At 44.3% G+C, this 26684-nt stretch overlaps 1 protein-coding gene across 2 annotated transcripts; it reads left to right on the plus strand.

The window, feature by feature from the left end:
• Nucleotides 1-1012: 1012 nt before the first annotated feature.
• Nucleotides 1013-23533, plus strand: ubn2a (ubinuclein 2a). Of its 2 annotated transcripts, XM_054751713.2 has the most exons (17): nucleotides 1013-1548; nucleotides 2636-2752; nucleotides 3339-3437; nucleotides 4193-4303; nucleotides 6519-6619; nucleotides 7643-8192; nucleotides 14545-14615; nucleotides 14814-14943; nucleotides 15187-15293; nucleotides 16053-16163; nucleotides 19357-19500; nucleotides 20156-20206; nucleotides 20286-20328; nucleotides 20447-21844; nucleotides 21928-22120; nucleotides 23060-23128; nucleotides 23261-23533. In XM_054751713.2, the coding sequence occupies exons 1-17, from the start codon at nucleotides 1246-1248 to the stop codon at nucleotides 23305-23307; spliced, it is 3645 nt and encodes a 1214-aa protein (XP_054607688.2). In that variant the 5' UTR covers nucleotides 1013-1245; the 3' UTR covers nucleotides 23308-23533. The 2 variants fall into 2 exon arrangements, with proteins under 2 accessions (XP_054607688.2, XP_054607689.2); XM_054751714.2 differs by lacking the exon at nucleotides 3339-3437.
• The last annotated feature ends 3151 nt before the right edge of the window (nucleotides 23534-26684 follow it).

The raw sequence follows: 26684 nt of genomic DNA on the forward strand, positions 1-26684 counted from the left end.
TTTTAGGGTGTGTGTCTTGTGTTCATTAAGCTGATTGAGGAAGATCTGCAAATAAACATCTCAATTGCAAGTTTTCCAGAAGAGCCTGATAATTTGTCGCACAAATAAAAGGGAATTTAAATGGGTGCATATCAGAACTTTTTAGTCAGACTTGTTCTTTGTAACATTTAAATATGTAGTTTTATTCAAGTGAACCTAATCAGAGTTTCTAGTATCACTGTAATGTTAGCTGCATCAACAGGTGAGCATTATCACAAACAGCTGGCATAGTGATGGATAACTGAGGCAGATATCTACTTGATTACCTTTTTCTATTAAGAGTGTACTTTTTCAGTCTGATGTGATACAAAAATGAGCTAGTCACCCCCTACTAGAGTCTTACTCCACTTTGAAAAATGCAACACACACACACACACACAGGCTCACAACATTGTGACATCATAATGTACCAGCTAACGTCAATAGTGATGGCAGATTTAAATTCAAATGCAGTTCAGAGTTTTTACCTGACGACAGTTTTAGGCAGAAATTTTTAATTTGAACTAAAATGCTCTTAAGTGCAAAATCATTGTCTACACGTGTCTGCAGCACGATTAGACACTCATTTATATAGTTTATCAGCCAAAAAAAGGTTGATTTGGGGAAGACTTGCTTTATCAACATTTTCTTTGTTAGATTGAAAAGCATCAATTAAAAAGATTCAAACAATAACCCAAAACTGTAGCTCAGTGTTCTGAACACACTCGGCAGGTAGGCAGAGTATCCCGCTGCTCGTCCTTCACACAAACACTTTATAAAGGTCAAATTAGTCGTCATACTCTTGTTATTACTGCCTGTTGTGATCGGGGCGGGGCTAGGATCCGACCACGCGCTGATTGGACGTGATGCCCTCCCCTGTGGCACATGCTTCCGTTTGGTGAGTATGCGCATGCGCATCGCGCCCTCTCTTCTGATATTTTATTTACTCCCGAAATCCAAGATGGCTTCTGTGAATGTCTCAGCCCCAAAGCAAAGCGAGGATGAGAGTAGCTGCTGAAAAAACTACTTTCCCCTGACCGTCGCATCCCCTGGAGTTCAATCCGTATGTTGTGGAGGAGGCTCTAGCATCCGCCTAGGCCCCGAGCAGCCATCGGAGCTTCGCGGAACCTTCTTCAGTCCACCAATTTGGAGTAGTTTCGCGAAGTAGCTCTTCTCGGTGTCACTGTCTGTCCGGAGCGAGGTTCAGGCAGACAGTAGCTCATCCTAATGGCCGAACCGAGAAAAGTGCAGTTTGTCACCCTGTCGGCCTTCGCAGCTGGGGCTGCCGCGGAGTCTAGGAAACGCAGGCTGGAAGAGGAGGCCGACTTCAACTTCGATGGAGCCGGGGAAGTCGAGGCAACCAGGGGGGTAGGAGGCACTGCCAGCGACGGTCGACTCGGCAAAACCGGCGACAGGGACAAGGCTGCTGCCGAGAGGAGGGCGACTGTTCGGCTGAACCTGTCCCTGTGTGAGCCCGACGATCGCTCCTCCGCTGAGTTTAATTATGGCGAACTCATCCAGAACCTCCAGGTGGGAACTCGCTTTCTGTAACATTAGAAAACCTGTGGGAAACTATTACAGGAGTTAACGCGGAGCTCTGGAAGTGTTTATACGGACGTGTCATAAGTGAAGGGGGGAAGTGCACCTTGTCCTTCCGCGGAACAGCGAGTCTGACCATTAGTGCGACTCCACACAAAAGACAGCAGCAGCTGTGGACACTCGACCAGCCTGTCTAACTTCAGCAGCGCTCCAACACATTCTGATGTTCATTTGCGAGGCTCCTTCACTGCTGTTGCACAGATCGCTAGTTTGGTGCTGCTACCTGTGTCCTTGCCCAGCAACAGACCAGCCATTACAGCAGCTGGAAATGCCACATGCAGTTTGGCCCCGTGGCAGCGGGTGATGGATGGAGGGGCTAGGATGGTGCAGTGGGGGCTGAATGTCAGGGTCCCCCTCCTTTAATGTGTGCAACATGTGCACATCTGGAAGTTGGGGACTTTTACATTGTTTATGATGGTTGATTTAACTTCTCTTACATGGGTGGTCGCTCAACGCCGATGACTTCATTACATCACTCACTTGCTGCTAACATAGTTTAGGTTATACGACAGTGTTGTAAAAAGGACGTCGAGGGTTTCCAGAGTCAGGTTCAGGTCCACCATGGTGGGTCGCAGGTTGGGATCTTGATAAGATCTCCTAAAAAAATCTTAGATTGTTGACTAAAATTGTTCCAAAACAAATAAAAACAATCATAAGTGGCCAACGCCGTTATCAGATGGCTGGAAGTGGTTCAGGAGCAGATGTTGCCAGTGGTGTGTCCAGATCTTTTAAAATGGGGTGGCCCAGCCCAGGTGAGGCACAACTTTGTGCATGGGTGGCACCAATGGTTATGCTTTTTTTTGTTTTACCCCCAAGCCTTTTGTGAACAATGAAATGCCTGTTTAAAGGTAAATTAGTGTGGTGGCACCTGGGGTGGCCAATTAGATTCCAAGGGTGGCATGTGCTACCCCAGGCCACTCCCTGGACACGCCCCTGGATGTTGCACGTTTAACTGTCGATTTTAATATGTGATCATTAAAGTTTTTCTTATGTTAACATTGTATTTTTTTTGTTTCAGGCTAAGAAAAACCTTCCAAATGCGACTCGAGCCCAGAATCCCAGTGACCCCTTCAACGATGAGGCGCGTGAGCGGCTCCAGGTCGAAGCTCTGGCTAAAAAGTTTGAAAACAAATATGTGAGTAACCACAACTGAACTCTTAAAACCATCAGACTAATGAAAACAGCTCAAGGTAGACTTTGTGAAATTCAGAAGTAAAGTTTTTCTTTTTGTGTACGTCTAAATTATATCCAGTGTTTTTATTTTCCTTCAGTTGTTGCTTAGCAACAGATACAGGGGGGCGGATAGTAGCTTTACTAGCTGAGAAGTTTGTAGGTTTAACAGTTGCTAGTGTTTCAGATTTTATCTTCTCTATTTGCATCTTGGGCCGGTCGTCCCGTCTGAATTCATATCAACCTTGATAATAAAAATATAAATAAATTACGCCCTTGAGTGTGTTCACATCCCATTATTTCCAGAATTAAAACAAAACATTTTTTCTGCTTTTACTTTGTTAATTTTGTTGACGGCTCTGTGTTTTATTTTTGTGTTCAACACTTTGATTAAACGTCAGTTACTTATGAAGCTGTTCTGACTTTGCTGAACTGAGGTTATTTTTACAGATCGACAGATTTTAAGGGTTAGTTTTTGTGCTGACTTTGCAGAAAATGGGCGATATTATTATTGAAATCAATAACAAGTCTGACTGTTTTTACGTTTTTAGGGTAGCACAGGGAAGAAGAAGAAGGACAGAATGCAGGATCTGGTTGATATTGGCTTTGGTTATGATGAGACAGACCCGTTTATAGACAACTCAGAAGCTGTGAGTACTTTTCACTTTATTATTAATAAGCAGGTTTACTTTCAATAGGGCCAGCTTTTCAGAACAGTAGTTCTCTTATTTGTTTTATTTAGTCCCGGTGTCTGACGCTGGCGTTTTCATCTTCATCCTATCTGTCATTAAATATGTATTTGCTATCTTGATGTTATAAAACGCTGCGTTCAGTGGCACTTCTAAAGATAGGCTGACGTTCCTTATTACAGCCAACTGGAGACTACAGACTAAATCCATCCTCATGACTCATGTGGATGTATATATATATATATATATATATATATATATATATATATATATATATATGCTGCAGTTTTTTCTTCTGATCGTGTTTGTAGCTCAGTGTTGGGATGATATCAGTCAGTGTCTGACAGTAATAGCTGAAATGATTCTCTTTTATCGAATCTCTGCCTTTAAATAAGGTTAGTTTGGTTTGGACAGCAGTCCTTTGTGAAACTAGCAGCACCTGTTTGATGGTTTCTCCTGGTAGAGCAATGGTTTCGTCTGTACCCTTTAAAGAGGTCGTGCTTTTATATATTTGTGGTGATTTATTGATGGTGGTGCACAACAAGTCATTTCTCTCTGCTGACCAACAGAGACGGGCTTTTGTGAAACGTTCCACAAAAACACGTTATGAGTGCCTGAAATGTTTGAAATCCGTGAGCAGCATTCCCGTTCTGTTGTGTGAGTGGCGTTATTGTTTCCTAACAACACTAACTGACCTCCATTGTTGTTCCTCCCAGTATGATGAGCTGGTGCCTGCATCTCTGACCACAAAGCTCGGGGGGTTTTACATCAACACGGGCACGCTGCAGTTCAGAGCAGCCTCTGACTCCGAGGGAGAAGACGACAAGGTGAGACGGACCGACCCGTGCTCACAGTTTCAAAACTGCCCTTCAGAAACATTTCATTGTTTTTTATTTTCATTTTAAATATAAACTTTATTTAAAATTATGGGAAATTACTCTAATTTCACCTTCATACCTGTTGATATGAGGCTGAGGCTAAATAAACATTCTCCATCCATGAGACAACCTTTTTTTCCGGAGCTGCGCTGCTCTGGGTGGCTGCGTGTTGGAGTAGCTTTGTTGACTATATGTAAGTTTAGCCTTTTCTTGGGCATTTTTTCTTCTAGTTTCTCGAGAAAAACTGTATTTTTTTGGACATTTTACTTTTCTGTTTCTGGTGCTGTGAAGCTTGGAGGGTTTTTACTGCTATTTTTTTAGCTTTTCTCACTTTTTGAGCATTTGTTATGATGCGTAACCACGGCAACAAGCTGGTTTACAATCGGGAGCAGCTAATTAACATTGTAAAAGCTGAAATAATACCTCATCTGAAGCCACAAATCCCAAACGAGCTAAAACGCAAGAAGCATGGATGCAGAGCGGGAGCAAAACGGAGACAGAGAAAGAGGAAATTCAAACCATCTCTTCCATCGATCATAATGGGGAATGTGAGATCACTGGCCAACAAGATGGAGGAACTCCAAGCCCTTTCAAGGACTCAGCCAGAGTTTCGGCAGTTTCGGAACCGCTGGAGGAGATAATGCAAAGAAGGATTCTCCAGAGAATCAAGAAAATGATGAACAACCCTGAGCGTTCTTTTCACAAGACTGTCCGACAACGGAAGAGTGTCTTCAGTCAGAGGCTTCTTCAGTTTCACTGCACCACTGACCGCTACTGGAGATCCTTCCTGCCAACAGCCATTGTAATATACAACAACTCTTTGATGACTTATTATTATTATTCTGAGCTACCACAGCAATCAATTTCCCTCTGGGATTAATAAAGTATTTTTTAATTTGAATTGACCAACCAACAGGAGCCTAACGCCCACTTTTTCTGCTGCCTTTTTAAAAATGACCCGCTGGGTTTAATGTCCCCCTAAGGAGCAAAGGTTACGTGATTCAAAACAACTCAGACATCAGAGTTGAAGTGATTCTTAACTAAATTGTCTTTAGTCATGAACATAATGAATTGCATGTTAAATGTGAATACACATGTTGACCAAGCATGGAGAATGTGAACAATCCTGATAGGATACAGATGCATATCTGCTCTAACAAAAGTGTAAAAGTCTAAATAAAATCAGACTTTTCCCATTTATTGTTGAGCAACCAGTCACCAACCTTTCATTATACTCAGGAAATTGGACTAAAGTCCAGAGATGAGTTATTTTCTTTGTTCTGATAAAGCTCTACATCCATCTCATGTTCACTAAGTCTCTATTATGTCCCTCAGATGTAGCAGAAGCATTTTAAAGGCCAAGATCACTGAGAAATAGTTGTTTACTTGTCGTCGTCGTCGTCGTCGTCTTCCTCCGCTTATCCGGGTCTGGGTCGCGGGGGCAGCATCCCAACTAGGGAGCTCCAGACCGTCCTCTCCCCGGCCACCTCCACCAGCTCCTCCGGCAGGACCCCAAGGCGTTCCCGGACCAGATTGGAGATGTAACCTCTCCAACGTGTCCTGGGTCGACCCGGGGGCCTCCTGCCGGCAGGACATGCCCGAAACACCTCCCCAGGGAGGCGTCCAGGAGGCATCCTGACCAGATGCCCAAACCACCTCAACTGACTCCTTTCGATCCGGAGGAGCAGCGGTTCTACTCCGAGTCCCTCCCGAATGTCCGAGCTCCTCACCCTATCTCTAAGGCTGAGCCTGGCCTCCCTACGGAGGAAACTCATTTCGGCCGCTTGTATCCGCGGTATGTTTACTTGTTCTTTTTGAAATATGATCAGTCACTCTGAGTTTCACACGCAGGCTGAAGGTGAAAATAGCCCCTATTTCCTGCATTAGCCACCGACGCTCAGATCTACGTCACACTGATAATCAGCATTCGTGGACTTGCCCATCTTGGCTCTTGACGGGGCGTTCAGGAGAGAACAGAGCACATCTCTGCTAGTAGAAGCTAACCGTTAGCATTAGATCTCTTCTGCCTCACTTCTAGTTCCTGAAAGAGCAGCACCCGAGCTGTTTTCAACTCGCATAGCATTCATTTATACTAGAGGCCGTTGCAGATGTGTTTAGAAACATGAATAAACTCGGTCTTTAATGTAATTTTCTTTTGTTTTAGAAGCTGAACAATGATAAGGAGCAGGCGATAACGAAGAGAAAAAAGGAGATGAACAATCTTGAAGAAAAGAGTCAGAAGAAAAGCAGAGTGTCTAAACAAGGGTAAGAGTGTTCACACATCCAGACCTGCTGTTGCTGCTGCCCCCCCCCCCCCCCCCCCACACACACACACACACACACACACACACACACACCAGCGTCTTTATGGGACCACAAAAGGGGACTAGTTCTTTGTCCAGACGTTAGTCGGATCCTAATCCATCCATCTCTCTGAAGGTTGGTCGCGAGCCTCTCGCTGGTCTGTCACCGTGCCGGGATGTCGATCGAGACTTTCACTCAGCTGCTGTGACAAGCCAGCCACCTTCTAGAGAAAGCTCCATTATACACGTTCAAATATGCTGAGTCCTCCAAGACACCGGCACTCTGAAAACAACTTCTATAAATAGCCGAGGCTATTGTGAATCTGCCGTTATGAGACCGCTGATATTATGTAACGTGGAGGAGTGGGACGGATGTTTGAAGGCAGCAGCTGGTTAATCCACAGCAGTTCCGTACAGCCCTCGTGTTTCTGAGCTGCTTTTATCACAACGTCTTCCATAAAGGGCGTGCAGCGGGCCTGGAGTTAGACCTCACGATAACCGCCCACGCTGAAGGATTGGAGTGGCTTTAGCGGAGCTCGTTTCTGGTGGTTAGCAGCCGTTCGACAGATTCAAACTTAGGATGGAGCAAGATTAAGAAGCTGCGTGTCATCTTTGTAACAACACTATATAGTTGTAACAACACTATATAGTTATGTGGTCTTCACAGGTTTACGGCGAGATAACGCAACCAAACATAACACCGACCTTTTGTTGTTTATCAAACCTAAAGGAGGGATAAAGGAGTCGCTGAACCACCTTCAGCTGAGTTTTTGTGTCATTATTATTACGACCTCCTACATATTTTACACTACTCAAAGGGTTTTTACTTTTTTATTCGTTCATGTTCCTTTCCTAATTAATAGAAAGCAATGGTTGCTGACTACAAGTCCTGAAAAACAAGCAAATAACACCAAAAAGACCTAGTCAGGGTTAGACGGAATAAAGGAAAACTCCTGAGTTACAAGTTGTTGTTGTGCTCCGACAGAGTGACGGCTCTCAACCTTCATCGGCCAGAGAAGAAGAAGAGAAAGAAACTGATGAAGGACTCGCTGTACCTGGCAGCGATGCTTCGTCGCTTCAGCCGGGAGAAAGAGGAGATGAGGAAAAGAAACCCAAACGTAAATCAGCTCGCTGCGTCTGGAGGTTCAGCCAGCAAGCCCCACTCCGGCAGCTCCACAAACCTCCCAGTGTCTAACTCCAACCAACCGCAGGCCCGCGCAGCTGTCGGCGATCTCTCCACGGCAGAGCTCACCTCCGACCCCGCCGTGATGTCACTGCTGAGCTCGGCATCTGAGAAGGAGCTGCAGGACCTCCTGGGTGACCTGGACTTCAGCTTGTTGGACAGCGACCAGCAGAACGCTGTGGTGACAGCCAGGGAGAACGGCATTCTGGGTATCGGTGGTCCATCTCATAAAGCAGGTGGAGTTGGGGGCCAAGGGCGAGGTCTGGGGTCTTCCAGTGGACTGTTCTCTCCACCACCGCTCCCCGATGGACTTCCTGCTCCTCTTATGAAACGCATCGAGGACCTGCGGGCGGTGAGTCAGCTGTGGTCTTTTAGTGGGTGGCTGCAATTACCCATGAAGCTTCTCCACTGAAGTTAAACACCAGTCATCCAGCCTCTTAAATGGCTCGGCATGTTTAGCGTTCCCGTTTGTCCCGGTGAGAGGAATCTCATGTGAAGTGTTGGACAACAAGGGTTTTATGTAACTAAACCAGGAAGAGCTCTCCTCTCAGTCACCAACATTTACTTTCTCTCACAGCGGTTTGAATTCAGAGCCTCAAATCGTTTCAGATGTCGGTGCAAAATCGATTAGACCGTTTCTAGACGATCGTTTTAGTTTTCTGTAAATGGTGTGCAGAATAGATGCAGGCCTGGGGATTCTTCACAGGTTGTTTCTGGTGCGTTTGTTTAAAAGCTACTTGACTTTAAAATGCTGAAACTTTCAAACTGGTGTTTTTACTGGTTCATTTGGGTTTTTTCAAAAATGAATTAACTGTCCTTTTTCCTACCGCATGGCCTCTGGTGCATGTAGACTAGAGATGTACGGAAATATCAGTACACCCAAATATATGTGGGTATGTTGATATTTCATGGTATGATACTAAATCAATATTTAAAGGCAGTGTCTAGATTTTATATTGAATTTACGTCCCTTAACAGCAGTAATAATATCGGAGATCGATAGTGGCCCACGTTTTTGTATCGTAGAGTCCGTTTAACCCTCGTGTTCTGACCACCTCCACCTGCAGAGGGTCCTGTTGGCTGGAGCTAGGGCTGGAAGATGAATAGAAAATACATCGCTATCAAAATTTCTGACTCTAACCGATGCCATTTGTCCCATGTAAATAAATTTGGTAATGTAACATTCATGTCTCTTTAAAAAGTCCATGTCTCTTTAAAAAGTTCATATCTCTTTAAAAAGTTCATGTCTCTTTAAAACGTTCATGTCTCTTTAAAAAGTTCATGTCTCTTTAAAACGTTCATGTCTCTTTAAAACGTTCATGTCTCTTTAAAAAGTTCATGTCTCTTTAAAACGTTCATGTCTCTTTAAAACGTTCATGTCTCTTTAAAAACGTTCATGTCTCTTTAAAACGTTCATGTCTCTTTAAAAACATTCATGTCTCTTTAAAAACATTCATGTCTCTTTAAAAAGTTCATGTCTCTTTAAAAAAGTTCATGTCTCTTTAAAAAGTTCATGTCTCTTTAAAAAGTTCATGTCTCTTTAAAAAGTTCATGTCTCTTTAAAACGTTCATGTCTCTTTAAAACGTTCATGTCTCTTTAAAACGTTCATGTCTCTTTAAAACGTTCATGTCTCTTTAAAAAGTTCATGTCTCTTTAAAACGTTCATGTCTCTTTAAAACGTTCATGTCTCTTTAAAACATTCATGTCTCTTTAAAAACATTCATGTCTCTTTAAAAACATTCATGTCTCTTTAAAAATGTTCATGTCTCTTTAAAAAGTTCATGTCTCTTTAAAAAGTTCATGTCTCTTTAAAAAAGTTCATGTCTCTTTAAAACGTTCATGTCTCTTTAAAACGTTCATGTCTCTTTAAAACGTTCATGTCTCTTTAAAACGTTCATGTCTCTTTAAAAAGTTCATGTCTCTTTAAAAAGTTCATGTCTCTTTAAAAAGTTCATGTCTCTTTAAAACGTTCATGTCTCTTTAAAACGTTCATGTCTCTTTAAAACGTTCATGTCTCTTTAAAAAGTTCATGTCTCTTTAAAAAGTTCATGTCTCTTTAAAACGTTCATGTCTCTTTAAAACGTTCATGTCTCTTTAAAAAGTTCATGTCTCTTTAAAACGTTCATGTCTCTTTAAAACGTTCATGTCTCTTTAAAAAGTTCATGTCTCTTTAAAACGTTCATGTCTCTTTAAAACGTTCATGTCTCTTTAAAAACGTTCATGTCTCTTTAAAACGTCCATGTCTCTTTAAAAACATTCATGTCTCTTTAAAAACATTCATGTCTCTTTAAAAAGTTCATGTCTCTTTAAAAAAGTTCATGTCTCTTTAAAAAGTTCATGTCTCTTTAAAAAGTTCATGTCTCTTTAAAAAGTTCATGTCTCTTTAAAACGTTCATGTCTCTTTAAAACGTTCATGTCTCTTTAAAACGTTCATGTCTCTTTAAAACGTTCATGTCTCTTTAAAAAGTTCATGTCTCTTTAAAACGTTAATGTCTCTTTAAAACGTTCATGTCTCTTTAAAACGTTCATGTCTCTTTAAAAACGTTCATGTCTCTTTAAAAACATTCATGTCTCTTTAAAAAGTTCATGTCTCTTTAAAAATGTTCATGTCTCTTTAAAAAGTTCATGTCTCTTTAAAAAGTTCATGTCTCTTTAAAAAAGTTCATGTCTCTTTAAAACGTTCATGTCTCTTTAAAACGTTCATGTCTCTTTAAAACGTTCATGTCTCTTTAAAACGTTCATGTCTCTTTAAAAAGTTCATGTCTCTTTAAAAAGTTCATGTCTCTTTAAAACGTTCATGTCTCTTTAAAACGTTCATGTCTCTTTAAAACGTTCATGTCTCTTTAAAAAGTTCATGTCTCTTTAAAACGTTCATGTCTCTTTAAAAAGTTCATGTCTCTTTAAAAAGCTGTACCACCTAGAGTCACATGACAGTGTGACTCATCCTAACACACCTGACAGCCCCATCTAGTGGGCAACTATAGTTTTAGCGTATATATGTAGTTATCGTCCATTTGTTGTTATTGAGGTGAACTCTATATTGATTTTAGGCTCTATTCCCTAGCTGGAGCTATGCTGGGTTATGAAGACGCGATCGTCTCGCTGGGTTCGATCTCTTGGCAGCAGATTTTTAATAATCTGAGGCAGTTTCCAAACCATCTTGGAATGTTTTCATGGCTTCGCTGTTTCCCTGTGTGAGCCACAGGGCCTCGTTCTCGTGCTGCTGAAATTTTAACTGTCTCACAGAGTTTACGCAAGCGACGGTAGTTAAGAGGTTAGGAGTTCCCCCAGTAATCAGTGGGTTGATGGTTCAAATCCAGGCATTTGTGTCCATGGGCAGACCCTTCACCTGGCTTTGCATTGTGGTGGAGGTCGGAGGAACCAGTGGTTTGCCCCATTGAAGCCACCACCCAGGGGTAAATGTCTGATTATAGGATATTTATTACTGCACTACAAATTTTCTCTCGGTGTCGTAATTTGGAAACCTTCTTGTTTTAATCTCAGTTAGTCAGAAACTGCAAGAGAAGTGAGACGTCTTACTGGTGGCTAGGGCTGGGCGATATGGCCTGGAATCAATATCACGATATATTGAGGGTTTCACCTTGATAACGATAAATGGACGATAACTACAGGTATGCACAGAAACATAAGTTGTCCACTGTGGGGCTGTCACACATGTATTACATTGACTCAAGTACGTACAGCTTCTTAACTCATTCGCTGCCAGCGTTTTCACTGTTTTTTTAAGAGTCACAGAACGTTGCGCGCTAGGATGATGTGTTTATTCGTGTGTTTATTCGCTTAGCAGACGCTTTTTATCCAAAGCGACTTACAATTTTATAACCTATAGGGCATGTTGTGATGTCGACGCCAAAACTACTAAAACAAAGAGTAGACTCACCTCTTACATCAGGAAGAATCTGTGCGTTTTAAGCGTTATCCGTTCTTTTATAATTCGTTGTCGAATTGTGACTGGCAGAAGCTTTTCTGGTTTGTGTCTCACCTTTTTTTACAGCAGTGGCCCAAAACGATCTCCTAACACATGGATTTTCTGCTTCCTGATCATGTGACGTACGCAGACGAAGATCAGCTTTAGAGCTGGGATGTTTGTTCTCACGGTGCGGAGACTCGTTCCGACGCCCACACCGTAAAAAAAAACACAAATGACGACTAAAGTTGTCAATGGCAGTTAATGAGTTAGAAGGACATGAATGTTGCCAATCTACACAGTTTTTCATATTTTTTTAATTATCACATTTATTGTCATGGGAAAAACGATCTCGATAAGAGTCAGACATTTTGATAACAATGCATTTTCGATTTATAGCCCAGCCCTACTGGTGACCAATAAAACTAAGCTGCGACTAGTTGGTGACAAAATAGAGAATCTTGACATTGATTCCCTTTGTGTGTTCGAGTCACGTGATGCTGGTTTTAGATGTGTTTAGACGACAGAATCAGACTTTCCTTTCTGCAGAGTGAAGGCTTGAGGGTGTACACCAAACCACCAAAAATCTAACAAATGGGTAGCCTAGTGAACCAGACCAAATTCTTGCTTTGCAAAGTTTGGTCTAGGCACGCTCCATTAGAACCTCCGCTGCTCCTACCAGGACTCTGGCTAGCCAATCACAGCTCTCTAGAGGGGTTTCAAACACATAAAGAGCTGTGATTGGTCCATAATGGTGGGCCAATCATAGTGCTCTATCTGCTTAGTGAACAAATCACAGAGCTTTATCCGCTTTGTGGGCCAATCAGGGCACTCTATATGCCTGGTGGGTGGGATGATGCAACAGAGTGAAACAAGAGTATGTCACATTGAGTACGTTTACATGCAGCCAATATCCGGGTTATGATCGGGTTAAGGTCGGTATTCGGGTTTCTGAGTTGATCAGAATAACCCGTTTACAAGCATAAACAGAAAGAGTTACCCCTAACTTGCATAACCCGATTTAACTGTGGACGTTGGGGTAGCGTCAGGACGTATGGACTACGTCCAGACGCAATATGCGTCATTTCCGGTTCTTCTTGTTCCGGTATCCGTGAAAACAACAACGTTTCCCAGTTCGGAAGAGATAGCGACCGCATTTGTTTGCGCTTTAGTTTCCTCGTCACTCCAAAAGTGTGGTGCTGTGCCGCGACTCGCCATGTTGCTCCCACCTTGTTGTTTACTTCCGGTGTTCTGGCGCATACAAGACGTCTCGCTACTCTAAAGACCAAGATTCCTTGCGAACAGAGCATGCGCAGAACACACGCTTTGATGGGGACATCCCGATATGCGTTTACACGACCAAACATTCGGGTTAGAAAAGGGTTACCCCAGGTGTAGTAACCGGGTTTTTAAAAACCCGGTTATGAGCATATCCGGGTTTCTGGCGGTGTTTACACGGACCTGCGGAACCGGGTTATTGTGATTATTCGGGTTTTAAAAGGGTTACTGGCTGCATGTAAATACACTGATTCATTGTCCAGTGGAATGCGGAGATCATTTGAAAGACAACGGTAGAACCCGCCCCACAACCGAGAGCCGTCAATGGAGCGTGGCCAGACTAAATAATACATTTATTTAGTCTGGCTTGCCAGGCTAACAAATGGGTGTTACTGGAGATAAAGTAACGCAACTGGCCAAAAGTTGGTGTGAGCTGAGACAAGCGGACAACTAACAAGATTAATAAAAAGTGATTGTAATTGAAATGCAAAGACACTTATAGGCCAAGTTCACAGAGAATCAGTTTTTACTTGTTATTTTTAAATAACAAGAATTAAATACGACGGGCTAGAGGTGAACGTGGTGTTGTACAACTGTCTCCTGCGTGAGCCGCTCATGGACAATAGACGGGGAAACTCGGATTAGAAAAGCCAGTCAGATCTATGTCACGTTGAAAATTAACATTCACATCTTGGCTCACGATGGGGAAGGCTGTTGGTTTTGCGTCAAGGAAACATCCGAGCTCGTCCCGGCTAGTAGAAGCTACTGGCATTAGCAAGTCCACCACGCAGCGGAACTCCTCCAGGCTTGTGTTATTTGTGGAGATGAAACATTTAACATTGCAAAGCAGAGTCAGTAGCAGAATCGCGTTGCTATAATCAGAGGAGAGGTGTCCAAATGTCATGAAACGAGACTCCAGATCTCCTCTGGCTGACATCTAGTCCCTGAAACAGGAGCACCAAAGCTTTTTCCCGCTGAGATAGATTCACAAGGTGTTCGTTTATACTTGAGACCACTGCAGATGTGTTGGAAAAACAGGTGGACTTGGTCTTTAAGTAAAACATTGATGTTACCGTTTTTAACTACAAAGTAGAAACATTAGAGCAGAGCTAAAGGTCACACACACACACACACACATTCTCTCCCTCCCTCCCCCGGACCTGTAGGAGAGGGACAGGGGGAGGAGGTGAAATACGGATTCAGAAGGTGGCGCAGTAGCGATGTACTGCAGGAGAGCAGCTTTTGAACCTAAGTCAGTCAAACGTGTCTTTGGAAGTCATGAGGACCCTTTTTTTCCACTGACACAGGGACTTGTTACCATGACTCGTCCTTTCTGAGTTATGTTTGACAGTTTTCAACCTGGAACAGTGAAAATTTAAACAGATTCTGTGTGAAAGCATCATTTAATCCTTAGCGCTTGTTAGCTTGTGATTAAAACGGGTCAGATCTTCCTCACACGCGTGCCACGGCAGTGCTAACTCAACCTTCTCTCCCCAGGCCTCACGGCAGTTTGATCAGGAGGGCAGGAAGAAGTTTTTCACCCTGGACATGAATAACATCCTCCTGGAGTGAGTTGGACAGCTTTAAATCACTGTTAGGCAAACTGCGCACCCCTTCCCCCCCCCATCTTAAAGTGTTTTGTTGTCTCTGTTAATGACACCCACCCCGCTCTCCTCCCTCCATCCGCCTCTTCAAACCTCACATCTCCATCTTTTCTTCCGCTCCTTCTCGTCTTTTTTTTTCTAACCGCCTCGACTCTTTGTCAGTATTGAGCTGCAGGTCCAGGAGCAGCCTCCTGAGGTGCGTGCAGGCATCTATTCCCACATGGAAGCGTTTGTGCCATGCAACAAAGAGGCCCTCCTCAAGCGCCTCAAAAAGCTTAGCCTCAACATCCAGGTGAGCACAGCTTCCCTGTGGTGGGAGTGGTAAATCCCCTGACATTAACAGATCCTGAAGATGATTAGAAACCAAGATTTCATGCTGCAGCCTGTCACTGTAGCTCCTGCAGGAGCATTTAGATGTACAGGCGTGGTTACATCAACGTAAGCATTACACGGAAATCTTCATCCTCCTCCTTTACTCATGATTTCTTTTCTCTTGTCCCGCTTTGCGCTGTTTTGTTTTGTTTTGCTGTTTCAGGATGACCGGCTGCGGGCGCCTCTGTTGAAGCTGAAGTTGGCGGTGTGCAGCGTGATGCCGGAGCAGATAAACAGATACAGCATGGACTGCATGGCCAAGGCTGCAAAGTGAGCCGACCCCCTTCCCTCTGAATGTCTTAGATTAGCCTTGTTTAAAAAATAGTTTTAAACTAATAAGACCGCAGCGATTTATATGAATGATGCTACACTGTAGATAATTGTGAGTTTACACTGCAGGCTTCTATAGAATAGATCAGGGCTGTCGTTCTTGTTTTAGGCAGATTTAAGCTATATTTTAGATAAATATGAGGTCATTTTAGGGTTTGATGTTGCTTCTTCAACATTAAATATTATAAACAGGGTATATTTATGTAAAATGTCCAACATTAGCTTTATTGGATTGTCTACAGTGATCCCTCGCTACTTCGCGGTTCGTTTATCGCGGATTCACGACTTCGCGGATTTTTTCTTTGGAGCCTTATTCAAGGGAAATTCACCGATTTGCGGTATTTTTCACCGATTCGCTGTATTTTTCACCGATTCGCGGTATTTTTCTATGCGAAATATCAAGAAATTCCTGGGGGTTTTTTTTCATCATAAAATGCACCCTTTGTAATAAAACTATAAAAAAAAACAAGTAAAATTTTGTTTTTTTTTTTTTCTTGAGTTTTACCCACAAAAAGAGAATGTGATCAATATAGTACTGTACTGTAAATATGGTGTCCCTACTTTGCGGATTTTTACCTGTCACGGCCAGGTCTGGAACGCATCTACCGCGATAAACGAGGGATCACCTGTATATTGAATTTTGTTTATAACCGTTTTTGCTGAGAATTGCTGCAGTGGGTCCTTTTGTCTGCTTTCCAGGCAGCAGTCAGAAGAGGGCGATAAGAACGGCTCAGAGGAGGAGGATGAGGAGAAACCAGGGAAGAGGGTGATGGGCCCTCGGAAGAAGTTTGTCTGGGACGACAAGCTCAGGTAGTGGTCCCACGCTGCTCCACAACGCCATCTGAGCACTTCAGTGGTTCCGTTTCACTTCCTTCATCCGTCGTCATCCTACACCTTCAGAGAAATTTGTGTTTGATCAACACAATTTCAATCAAATTAGCTTTATTTTATTTTTTTTGCACAAAACAAACAAACACTTCTTGATTCCAAGAAGAAGAAGATTCATAGATGACTAAAACCTTTAAAGGTTCCAGATCATGCTATTTTAAACCTTTGAGAGCAAAGGTAGGCACAGTGAACTATAAAATATTACCGTTGGCACTAATGAGATTATCTTTTATCGTTTATATCGTTTCAGCCTGAATTTATACCCAGAAATAAAACGGTTAGTCTCAGCAGGGTGTCACAAAACACCTACATCAGCGTCTTAGACAAGCCTGCTGTTGTATTGGTATTTAAGCACCTGGCTTTTGTCTTGTTTTGCCATGAGCTGTCGCGGGTTCGACTCCCGGTGATCTCGGCAGTAATTAATTTAGCCAGCAGAAGCAGATTTCATTTATTTATATGTAAGTATTTTTTTATTTATTTCTACAAAGTATTTAATGTCTCTAAAGATCTTAGAATTTGGTCATCTCCAAGCAGCATTTTAGCTGATTTACTCTGCTCACCTCACATGGACTCGCACTGGCTAAATAAGCAAAGGAAGTAAAAAAAAAACAGACAGATTAGTTCTTCTATTTGAAACTGTTTATTAATAAAGGGTTGAAAACATCATACTGGCAAGTTTAGCTATAAAAGAAGAAAAACGTTACGGTTGTGACTAGGGATGTCCCGATCAGGTTTTTTTGCCCTCGAGTCCTAGTCCCGAGTCATTTGATTTTTGAGAATCTGCCGATACCGAGTCCCGATCAGATACTTTCGATACATTTAAAAAAATAAATAAATAAAGGAAGAAACTGTTACAGAACATTCCTTATTTTTTTATTTAATTACCTTTTTTATTTTAATTTTTAACAACAGATCGCTTCTGTGAGGTAGCGTGAACAATCAAGTAATAAATAACATAAATTCTAGCACTTTTGGACTTTACTGCAAATATAAAAAGTCTAATATAAAAACAGATATCACTTCAACTTAAAATACCTGGCAGGGGTCAATTTAGCCTCGGTCCCCAAAATGCTTAGATACGCCCCTGGGCATGGGACGGAGTTTTGAAGATGATCTGAGTTGTATCAACTATATAAATACTACATTGCTTTATACAGGTACAAACGTGTAGTGGGATCAGTCTACCTACATTTTATTTTTTAAAGAACTTTGTTTTGTTTTCTTGGTTTTTATTTTCCTGTCTTCCTGTCCTGTCTGTCTCTGATCTTCCTGCATCTCCCAGTCCTCCAGAAAAACTCCTGCCTGCTTCCTTCTTTTTCACCTCACAAGTCACTTTTTAGCTAGCAGATCAAATTGATCTATTGACCGCAAAAAAAAGGCGGAGTGTGCGCCGCCCTGCCCGGCTGAGCCAGTGACGAGCGCTGCGGCACGAGCGCGTCCACACGTTATGCTCAAATACAGACAGAACTTACCAGAGAGAAAATGAACGGACACAAACGACTGTGTGTTAATTATATATTTTTTGGTGTCGCCACTTAGAAACTTAGAAAATGTTACTGTGGTCGTGTGCAGAACGCAGCTGAAGTTCATGAATGATCAGCAGTCTGCCTGCCGCTCTCTGCATATCTGCTCAAAAGAGTCCCCGCTATGCCGAGTCCATGTAAATAATATAATAAAGGTAGAAACTGGATCTCTTTTGGGCTCCTTCTGGGTGTGTAAGTTAAGGGCATCAGGGGAGCCTGGCAACCTTTAACCTGTAATTTGAACCCAGTATCCGAGTCCGGATCGGGGCTTGGATCGGGAAGTAAAGCCCGAGTCCCGATCGAGTCTGAAACCAAGTGATCGGGTCTGATTTCCGATCATGTGATCGGATCGGGACGTCCCTAGTTGTGACGGTAGTTCAACCGGCTCCACTCTTAACCACTAGGCTACCAAGTCAATAGCTTAACCTGTGCTGGCCATTATGTGCACCTTTGTAGTCAGGATGCGTGTTTCCATGGCTGTGTTTTGTCCCCAACGCAGCAGTAATTTGTCTGAGCATACACAGAATATCCCGGTTTCAGACCCAAGACCAGACCAGCTTCAGTAGGGGGTGAAATGCCTGATGGGATACTTTCTCCTGTCTCTACATGGAGCAAATAGAGGCAGGGAAATGTATTTTCAGCCAAAGAGTACTTTGGCTGAAAATTGGAGTATTTGTCATGAAGCAATGATGCTATGACTTGGTAAAAAGCTAGCATTAGCAACTCCACCACACAGCAGAACTCCTTCAGGCTTGTGGTGATTAAACATCAGCATTGCAGAGCAAATAGAATCAGGCTCAATCTCAATCACTGCGCCCTGCCGTCCTCAGCAAAGTGCACTCGGGGAAAGTGTGCAGTAGGGTTCGAGTGCGTAGTACGAGACCGGGAGCATTGTGTCATCGATCATGATGCTGGTCGCTGTGAAACGTCTTTTCAAAAACCTTTATTAACACCTTTCAAACAAACAGCAAATAAATTTGACTTCATTGCTGCTTTGTCGAAAACATTCAGAGCATCAAATAATCGTCCTAAAATCAACCAATTTCATTAGAAAATACAGGAACTTGAGCCTTTTCTCCTGCAGTAATGACTTGTGGGTAATACCCTTGCCCGAGGTCCGCATCGCTGCCGACTTGGGTGAAGTGCAGGGTGCAATGGGGGCGTGGTCAACTTCCGCACTTGAGAATCGGGACGCCCTACGGCACTCGCCTCCCCTGGCCAGGAACGCGCAAATGAAGGGTGCAAGTGCGAGTATTGGGATTGGGCCTGTTAGCCAATCAGAGGAGACATGTCCAAATATCAGGAAATAAGACTCCCAAGTCCTACCATGTTCTGCTCCCCTCTCTCCCGGCTAACTTCCTGAAACAGGAGCGCCAGAACTTTTTTTCCAACAGAGATCCAACCCTCACATTTATACTCGAGACCTCTGCAGACGTTTTGATGAAATGGTCGACCTCGATCTTTAGACTTGTATGGATCCGTCTCATCCACCTCAGACGACTTGACCCGCGGTGTCTCGTGTTTCCCACATGCAGCCTAGCTCAGCGGAAACCAGATGATCTGAGTTGAACGGGACCTGTGTGTTTGTGCAGGAACCTGCTGTGTAACCTGGTGAGAGTGAAGCTGAGCTGCTATGAGATGGAGAAGCAGTGCTCTCTGTCTGTGGAGGACTACCTCAAGGCCTTCTTGGAGAACGAGGTCAAACCACTGTGGCCCAAAGGCTGGATGCAGACCAGGTCTGTGTGTCCTCATCTTTGTGTATTTGCTTCTGTTGTGAAGTCAACCTTGATGTCTTCAACAATGTCGTGATGCTCCTCTAGAAACTTCAGGAAAGCTCATTTTCTTCATGCTAATAATAAAATCGGAGCGTTTATTCCATGTCCACCACATCTACTGTTTGTTTCTACCGTTTAAATCTGTGATTTATTATTTATTTTCAAACCACGTTGAACCGTAGAAGCTCGAGCAGCTGGTGGGAGCAGATTGTCAGACTTATGTGGAGCTACTGGTGGGTTCCAGGATTACAGCCTGTTAAGAAAACACCAAACACCTACTTAGCAGACGGCAGCCAGGCGTGCTGGAGGATGGAGAGATGTTAGTTTGCGGCGCATGAGTCCACCTACAGTCCTGTAGCTGTTGCCCAGTGAAGCAGCAGAGTAGAAAATGCGGAGATGCGCTCGTAAGCGGACCCCGCTCCTCCGGCTCTCGTGTTTTTGTCGGGAAAGTGTTCTTTTGCATCGGTCCAAGTGAGGCTCTTTCTTCCAGTTCTTCCATTTTAGTGGAGCAGGGCTCTCGTGTGCGTTCGCCGTACATTCTACACGATTCCCTGTTGCTGTTTTTTTTTTTTGTACTTCCTGGTTAATCCTGAGAATGTTCCTTTGGGTTGCTCAGGATTCTGCTCAAGGAGAGTTTTGCTGTTCACGGCCATCTTACTGGAAATCTGTAAGTGTCGGCAGCTTCTCTCAGGTGTCTCTAAACGGAAACGGTTGTTTAACTTTGTTTTTGCGTTTGTTCCGTTCAGAGTAAAGAGGAGGATCCTGCCTGGACCCAAGGCCAAAGCCAAGGTGAGTGATGCCTCCGCTGGTTTCTGGAAACCAGAAAATAACAAATTATTATGACTTGAAGCTTGACATCCTGATCATTGACTGGTTAGCTGACTAAAAATCCATCTTCTGTCCTCAGGAGGGTCTTTGGATCAACAAACCTCCTCTGACCATGACCTCCACACCTGCCCTGACCTGCAGCCGCCTGCCCCCCTCCTCCTCCTCGCCCCCGGAGCCCATCTGTCTGTCGGACTCTCTGGATGAGGATTTGACCGCTCCCTCTCTGGACTCCATCTCTCATGCTCTGGCTCTCCTCAGTAACGTGTCCAAGGGCCTGGGCCCAGCGGACAGCCCTCTGTCACCCCCACCTCTTCAGATGCCCACCTCCTCCCCTCCCCCCGTCGCCCCTCACTACCCCTCCATCTCTCAGGTGTCTGCCCCGACTGTGTCCGCGGCGCAGCAACATTCCCTGTCTAAGGTTGCGACCTCTTCTCCAGCTGCTGTGTCAGCTGGGAGCTTGCCTGTGATGACACTCGCCTCCCTCTCCTCTACCTCCTCCTCCTCCTCTCCCGCCGTCTCCTCCACGGCCCGTGTGGCCCCGTCGGGCCTGCCGCTGACCTCCAGGACGGCAGAGGGTCACTACAGCCAGATGAAGGGCACCATGGTCCAGTCTCAGAGACATGTAACCATGACGACGCCCTGCCACAGGCCTACCTCCGTAATGGGTAAGGTGCATCCTCACCCCTCACCGTCTCCTACAAAGCAGCGGCCTCCCCCCACAGCATCCCCCCTGCTGCCCCCCCACCAGAAAGGCTTTGCCAGCCCAGCAGGGTTACTGGGAACTCTGGGAGCCAGTCAAGGACCGTCCAAGAGCAGCACCAAGTCCAGTAGCAACGGCGGTGCTGCCAACAGCGGCGTCGCACCTTCCTCCTCCTCTTCATCACAGACCCGGCCCAACTCTGCCTCCCAACTGCAGTCCTTCTGTCCCCCCTCCCCTGGAGCCTCCTCACACTCCTCCCAAGGGAAAGCCCACACACACCTTCACCACCAGTCAAACTTCATCACCCCCATGCAGGCCACCCTCACCAAATCCTCCCACAGCAGCAACTCCTCCCCCATCATCAAACTCACCCCTCGGCCTCCCGCGCCCACGCCGCCTCCCTCTTCCACCCCGTCCCCATCGTCCTCACCCTCACATCAGCTCCCCCATCAGATGATCTCCAACCAACAGCAGCAGCACCAGTACGCTCCCAAAACCACCAAGCCCTTCCGACCCCCCTTCAGCGGCTCGAGCAGCGTGCAGGCGAAGCCGACGGCGGGCAGCTGCAGCTTCGCTGGAGTCCAGAAACCTCAGAGCGTCATTAATTCCAGCAACAAGGGAGTCGTGTCACCCGACAAAACTCCCCCGTCCTCTACAGCGCTGGCCTCAGCCAGTCAGAGGCAAAGGGGCGGGGCCAATCAGGGCTCAAAGGCGGGAAATGGTTGGGGGTCTTCAGGTACTCTGGCCGCACCCGCCACAACATCGCACCTGTCCCAGGTGAGTGTTGGTTAGAAGTAAAAGACACATTTGTGTGTTTGGTTTGATAAAACATGGCTGTGGTTTCCCTCAACCCCCCCCAGGCGTCGGGCTCCCCCCTCCTGAGCAACCACTCGGCTCTGCCGCTGGGCTTTGGGATGTTGGGCGGTCTGGTTCCCGTCTCACTGCCCTTTCGGTTCCCCTCGTTGCTGAATTTCAGCGCTCCAGGGGCTGCTGGGATGGGCTCGGCCCCCAGCTCCAACTCAGGATACTCGCTAGCACAGAGCGACCTAATGGGTGAGTCCTCACATTTAAATGAACATCTTACTCCTCCTCAGGGTATCTGCGGGTCCTTAAAAAGTCTTAAATTTACTTTTCCAAATTTAAGGCCTTGAAAATCCTTAAAAATTACAAATAATCCTTAAATACAGTTTCCAAAGGTCTTAAATTACCAAAGACCCAATAAACTGGATTATTTTATTTCTATGACATTTTCATGAATTTCAGCCGTTGTTGTGTACGATGTTGGCGTAAGCGGAACCGTACACATTCAGTTGGTTGTGAAAGGGGACTATTTTTAGATGAGCACATTAGCTGGTTAAGCTAGTGGGAGCTTGCGCCATGGAGAAGTGCAAGTTTAATGGTAACTGGATGGCTAATCCCATGTTTGCGACGTGGTTAGCACCGGTTCCAGGCAATAGCTGGAAATTATAGCTTAAAATTAATTTAAAAAAATAGCTTAAATTTGGATCTGGATCAAAAGGAGTCAGTTGAGGTGGTTTGGGCATCTGGTCAGGATGCCTCCTGGACGCCTCCCCGGGGAGGTGTTTCGGGCATGTTATGCCGGCAGGAGGCCCCCGGGTCGACCCAGGACACATTGGAGAGGTTACATCTCCAATCTGGTCCGGGAACGCCTTGGGGTCCTGCCGGAGGAGCTGGTGGAGGTGGCTGGGGAGAGCACGGTCTGGTGCTCCCTAGTTGGTATGCTGCCCCTGTGACCCGGACCCGGATAAGCGGAGGAAGACGACAACAAGCTTAAATTTGGTCAAAGTGGCCTTAAAAAAGGTCTTAAATTTGGCTACCTGCAGATACCCTGCCTCCTCCCTCCCTCTGTTTTACCCATCTGTCATCTCAACCGTTTGAAGCTGCTCAGCTCTCTGAGGTGGTTTTAACACGAGTCCATCTTTGTCCCCTCGTCCTGATCGCGGTGCCCGTTTCCTCCCTCCCTCTCCTCAGATCTGTACAAGAGCCTCCAGTCAGGGTCGCAGGCTGCCCTACCTCCTCACTTGCAGCTTGCTTTTTCAGGTAAGCTCCTTTACGTCCCCATCTGTCCACGAGGAGGTCGGTTCTGATGGTTCCTGGGGTGTTAGCAGCAGATACGCGAGGCTGTGTGTGTGTGCGATAACCGCTTCTGAATTTTTCCCCGTCTCCTCTCAGATGCGAACCAAAGCCAGAGTGGAGACATGAAGAGGAAATTCCACTGACCAATCAAAGCTCAGGAGGGGATGTCAGGTGACATCACACCCTCCTGGATGAGATCACCAATTAGCAATCAAGGCTCTGATTGGCTGGCGGGGACGCGGATCCACCGACTGACCCGAAACGGACCTAAAGGAGTTCCTCCTCGCTTCAAGTGGCAATGAATTAATTTACCCGTGTTTCCTCTGAAGGAGCGGGTATGAGAACAAGACCGAGTGAATGACGAGAACACTTCCTTTTGTTCGGCTTCTTTTGTTCTGTCAACATGTTTACATACGACTGACCTGGATCACTGTGGAATGAGTGTGAGCGAGGTGGTGGCACACGAGAGCAGTAGCACGCTACCTTATATCGTTTGTATTTAAGATTATGTGGAGTTCTAGGACTCTCGTTCTTTCAGTGACAATAAGAGGAAAAAAAGAAAAACAGAATATAATTATGAGGTTTTTGTTTTTTCTCTGTCTGCGGTGTGGGAGTCGTCGTGTCTGTAGAAGTTTATTTTTGGTCACCTTTGCTCCCACAAATGACTGTTAAGTAGTAGCTTAAATTAACATTGCTAAATTATTTTTAATTTACACAGGGATACAAATGCGAGTGTGTGTGTTTGTGTGTACATAAAAGAAACTATAAATTTCTTTCCAGATGTTTTTTATATGACCGAGTAGACATGCCCCCCCCCCCCCCCCCCCCTCACAATAATGAGCAGATGTTAGTCTGACGCCCCGCTCTCAGTGGGCTTTTGGTGCTGTTTGATCACACTGGACCTTTTGTGAAGGAAGAAAATTCATATTTATATATGAGAGTTGGTAAAAGTTCTGGGTGGGAGTGGGGTAGAGGACTGGATTGTAGCTTACTTGAATTTTCATTTGTTTTATTTGTGTTTTTTTATATATAATTTTCACTGCTTACAGACTCGAATCATCTTAATATAAGAAAACGCCTTAGTTTGTATCGATAAAAGTATGAAAAAAGATCTATGCAGGACTGTGAAAGCTCAGTGCAAAAGTACAAGTGGTCGTTTGGCTTTCAAACCTCTCCTCAGCGTGTCGGCGCATTTCCGGAGTCGTGCTGTTAACGCCACGCTCCCGGGTTTTCTGGTGGGAGTTCACACAATAAGACGAGAGAGCGAAGTCAAGTTTAGCTGCAGGTCTAACCACTACAAGTGTTCTCGTGTAAATAAAACTGTTGTCAACTCAACTCTAGTTTATCTAGGAGAAAACACGCGATGGCTGGCGACTAAATCCGTGAACTTATCGAAACGAGGAGGAAAAACATTAGATCGACTGAAAATTCTGCTAAAGTAATTATAGCTCGTTTTCACGCTGTTATTAATGCTTTCAGTACACTAATGCAGTTGTAGGGAAGATCAGGAGGAGGAAACTGGGAACATCTCCATTAGTCCATGCTACAAATGAAAACCCTTCTTTAGAAAGGCCATTCTAACATAAAACTGTTTTTTTTAACCCTTTCACAGAACTGATCGGGCCTCGGTTTGGAAACAAAACCACAATAAACTGAACGAAACTGAAGTTTGATCCACTTTTCTCTGCAGCTCACATGAAAATAATTCCAGTTCTCTTTGTGTTTTACTCCGAGTTGATCGTGTCAGTGTTATTATTTAAATTTAGCGTAACTTGGCGAGTCCCATCGGCTACGCACAACATGTCTCCGTTTGATTTAGCAGAGCGGCAACATTAAATCAAATAAATCCGACGTTTAAACAAACGGCTGGTTTGGCGAGTCTGATGAAAGACGAACTTCTGTTTGTAATCATTTCTGAGGTGGGACTTGAGTCGTTGATGAGGCGACACAGCAGAAGCAGTGACTCCTAAAAGACCTGAACTAACTTTATTTTAAATGGAAACAATATTTAACATTTTTATCTTTCCCACTGAAGCCAGCAGAGGTTGTTGGCTGGTTTTCTCACGCTTTAAACTTGACTTCGTTCTTTCTGAACACTGGTAGCAAAACCTTCCGTCAGCTGAATACCTCCGTTTATAAAACTGTTCTTCCTGTGTGTGTGTGTGTGTGTGTGTGTGTGTGTGTGTGTGTGTGTGTGTGTGTGTGTGTGTGTGTGTGTGTGTGTGACCGGCTGCACCAAGAGAGACGCCAAAGATGGTTTTGTAGTAGCTGCTCTGGAGGGGTGCTGCTGGTCTTGAGTGCATGTATTCTTGAGTGGCGTTGACCCCTGACCCCTGAGTGTCAGCTCCCTTCTTCTGGGTGTGAAGTCATGTGACCTGAGCAGCAGGTGACACCTCACATGTTGTGCTTTTGCTGGAGGTGCAGGAGGGTAAGAAAGACATTTTGTGGTTTTCTGGTTCCTTCATTTGGTCTTTTGTAGATTATTTTTCTGTGTCTTATGAAATAAAACAGGTGGTTTTCTTAATGACTGAGGATTTTCTTTAAAGTAGCGCGACACCCTAAAGCTCTGACCTGATGAGTGGTGCTTGTGTGTTAAACGTGATCGTGAATAGCACTAAATAAAACAATATACCAAAGTAAAGTGAGCTTTCAGTTGAAAAGAATAAAAGTGGATGAACGCACGAGGTTGTAACAATTTTATATTCCAATGAGACCGTAAGAAATAAAGTCAATTAAAATTGTGGTATTTAATCATATAAACCCCAATAGAAGACAAACTGGTATGCACTTCCAGCTCCTGAATAAAACTCTGTAGTAATGATCAGAATGTTGGATAAAATGTTCTCTGCAGCATCTTGAAGATAGTTTAAGAATCTGTTAAAAAAATGGAACCGCCGGTGGATGCGTTTCATATTTAACCACTTTAACCCTTTGATGCATAACGGTCACTACAGTGGACAGATACTCAAAATTGTTATTTATTTATTTTTGCTATTAAGCACAGCTGTTGAAGACTTTATTGCATTTGAGCCCCTCCATTTGGACTTCAGTAAGTCAAGCCAACATATTTCATGTTCCGATTGCACGCGGTCCACTGAGGTGGACATGTAATAAATTATTTGTAAATTAACAAAATGTTACAAAAAATATTTGTTGAAATTTGTTTCATTCACACCTAAAGATGAATTAAAAAATTGTTTAAAAAATCATGGTTGAAGATTTCATAATTCATGCATCAGAGGGTTAAAGAGCAAGTCAACCCCTACCAGAGTTTAACTCCACTCCCACTAAATGTTTGAAAAATGCAACACATGCTGTTGCCTGGCAGACCGAGAGGGCGGAGCCGCTAACAAATACACACACACTCAGGCTCACGACAGCATTGTGACATCATAATGTACCAGTTTACATCATAGCATACCTCTTAGCCAATAGCGGTGGCAGATTTAAATTAGAATACAGTGCAGAGTTTTTACCTGACAACGGCACAACACTGCCAGTTTTAGGCAGAATATTTAAA

This window comes from Nothobranchius furzeri, chromosome 7, assembly GCF_043380555.1.
Source record: "Nothobranchius furzeri strain GRZ-AD chromosome 7, NfurGRZ-RIMD1, whole genome shotgun sequence".
NCBI classification, from domain to species: domain Eukaryota; kingdom Metazoa; phylum Chordata; class Actinopteri; order Cyprinodontiformes; family Nothobranchiidae; genus Nothobranchius; species Nothobranchius furzeri.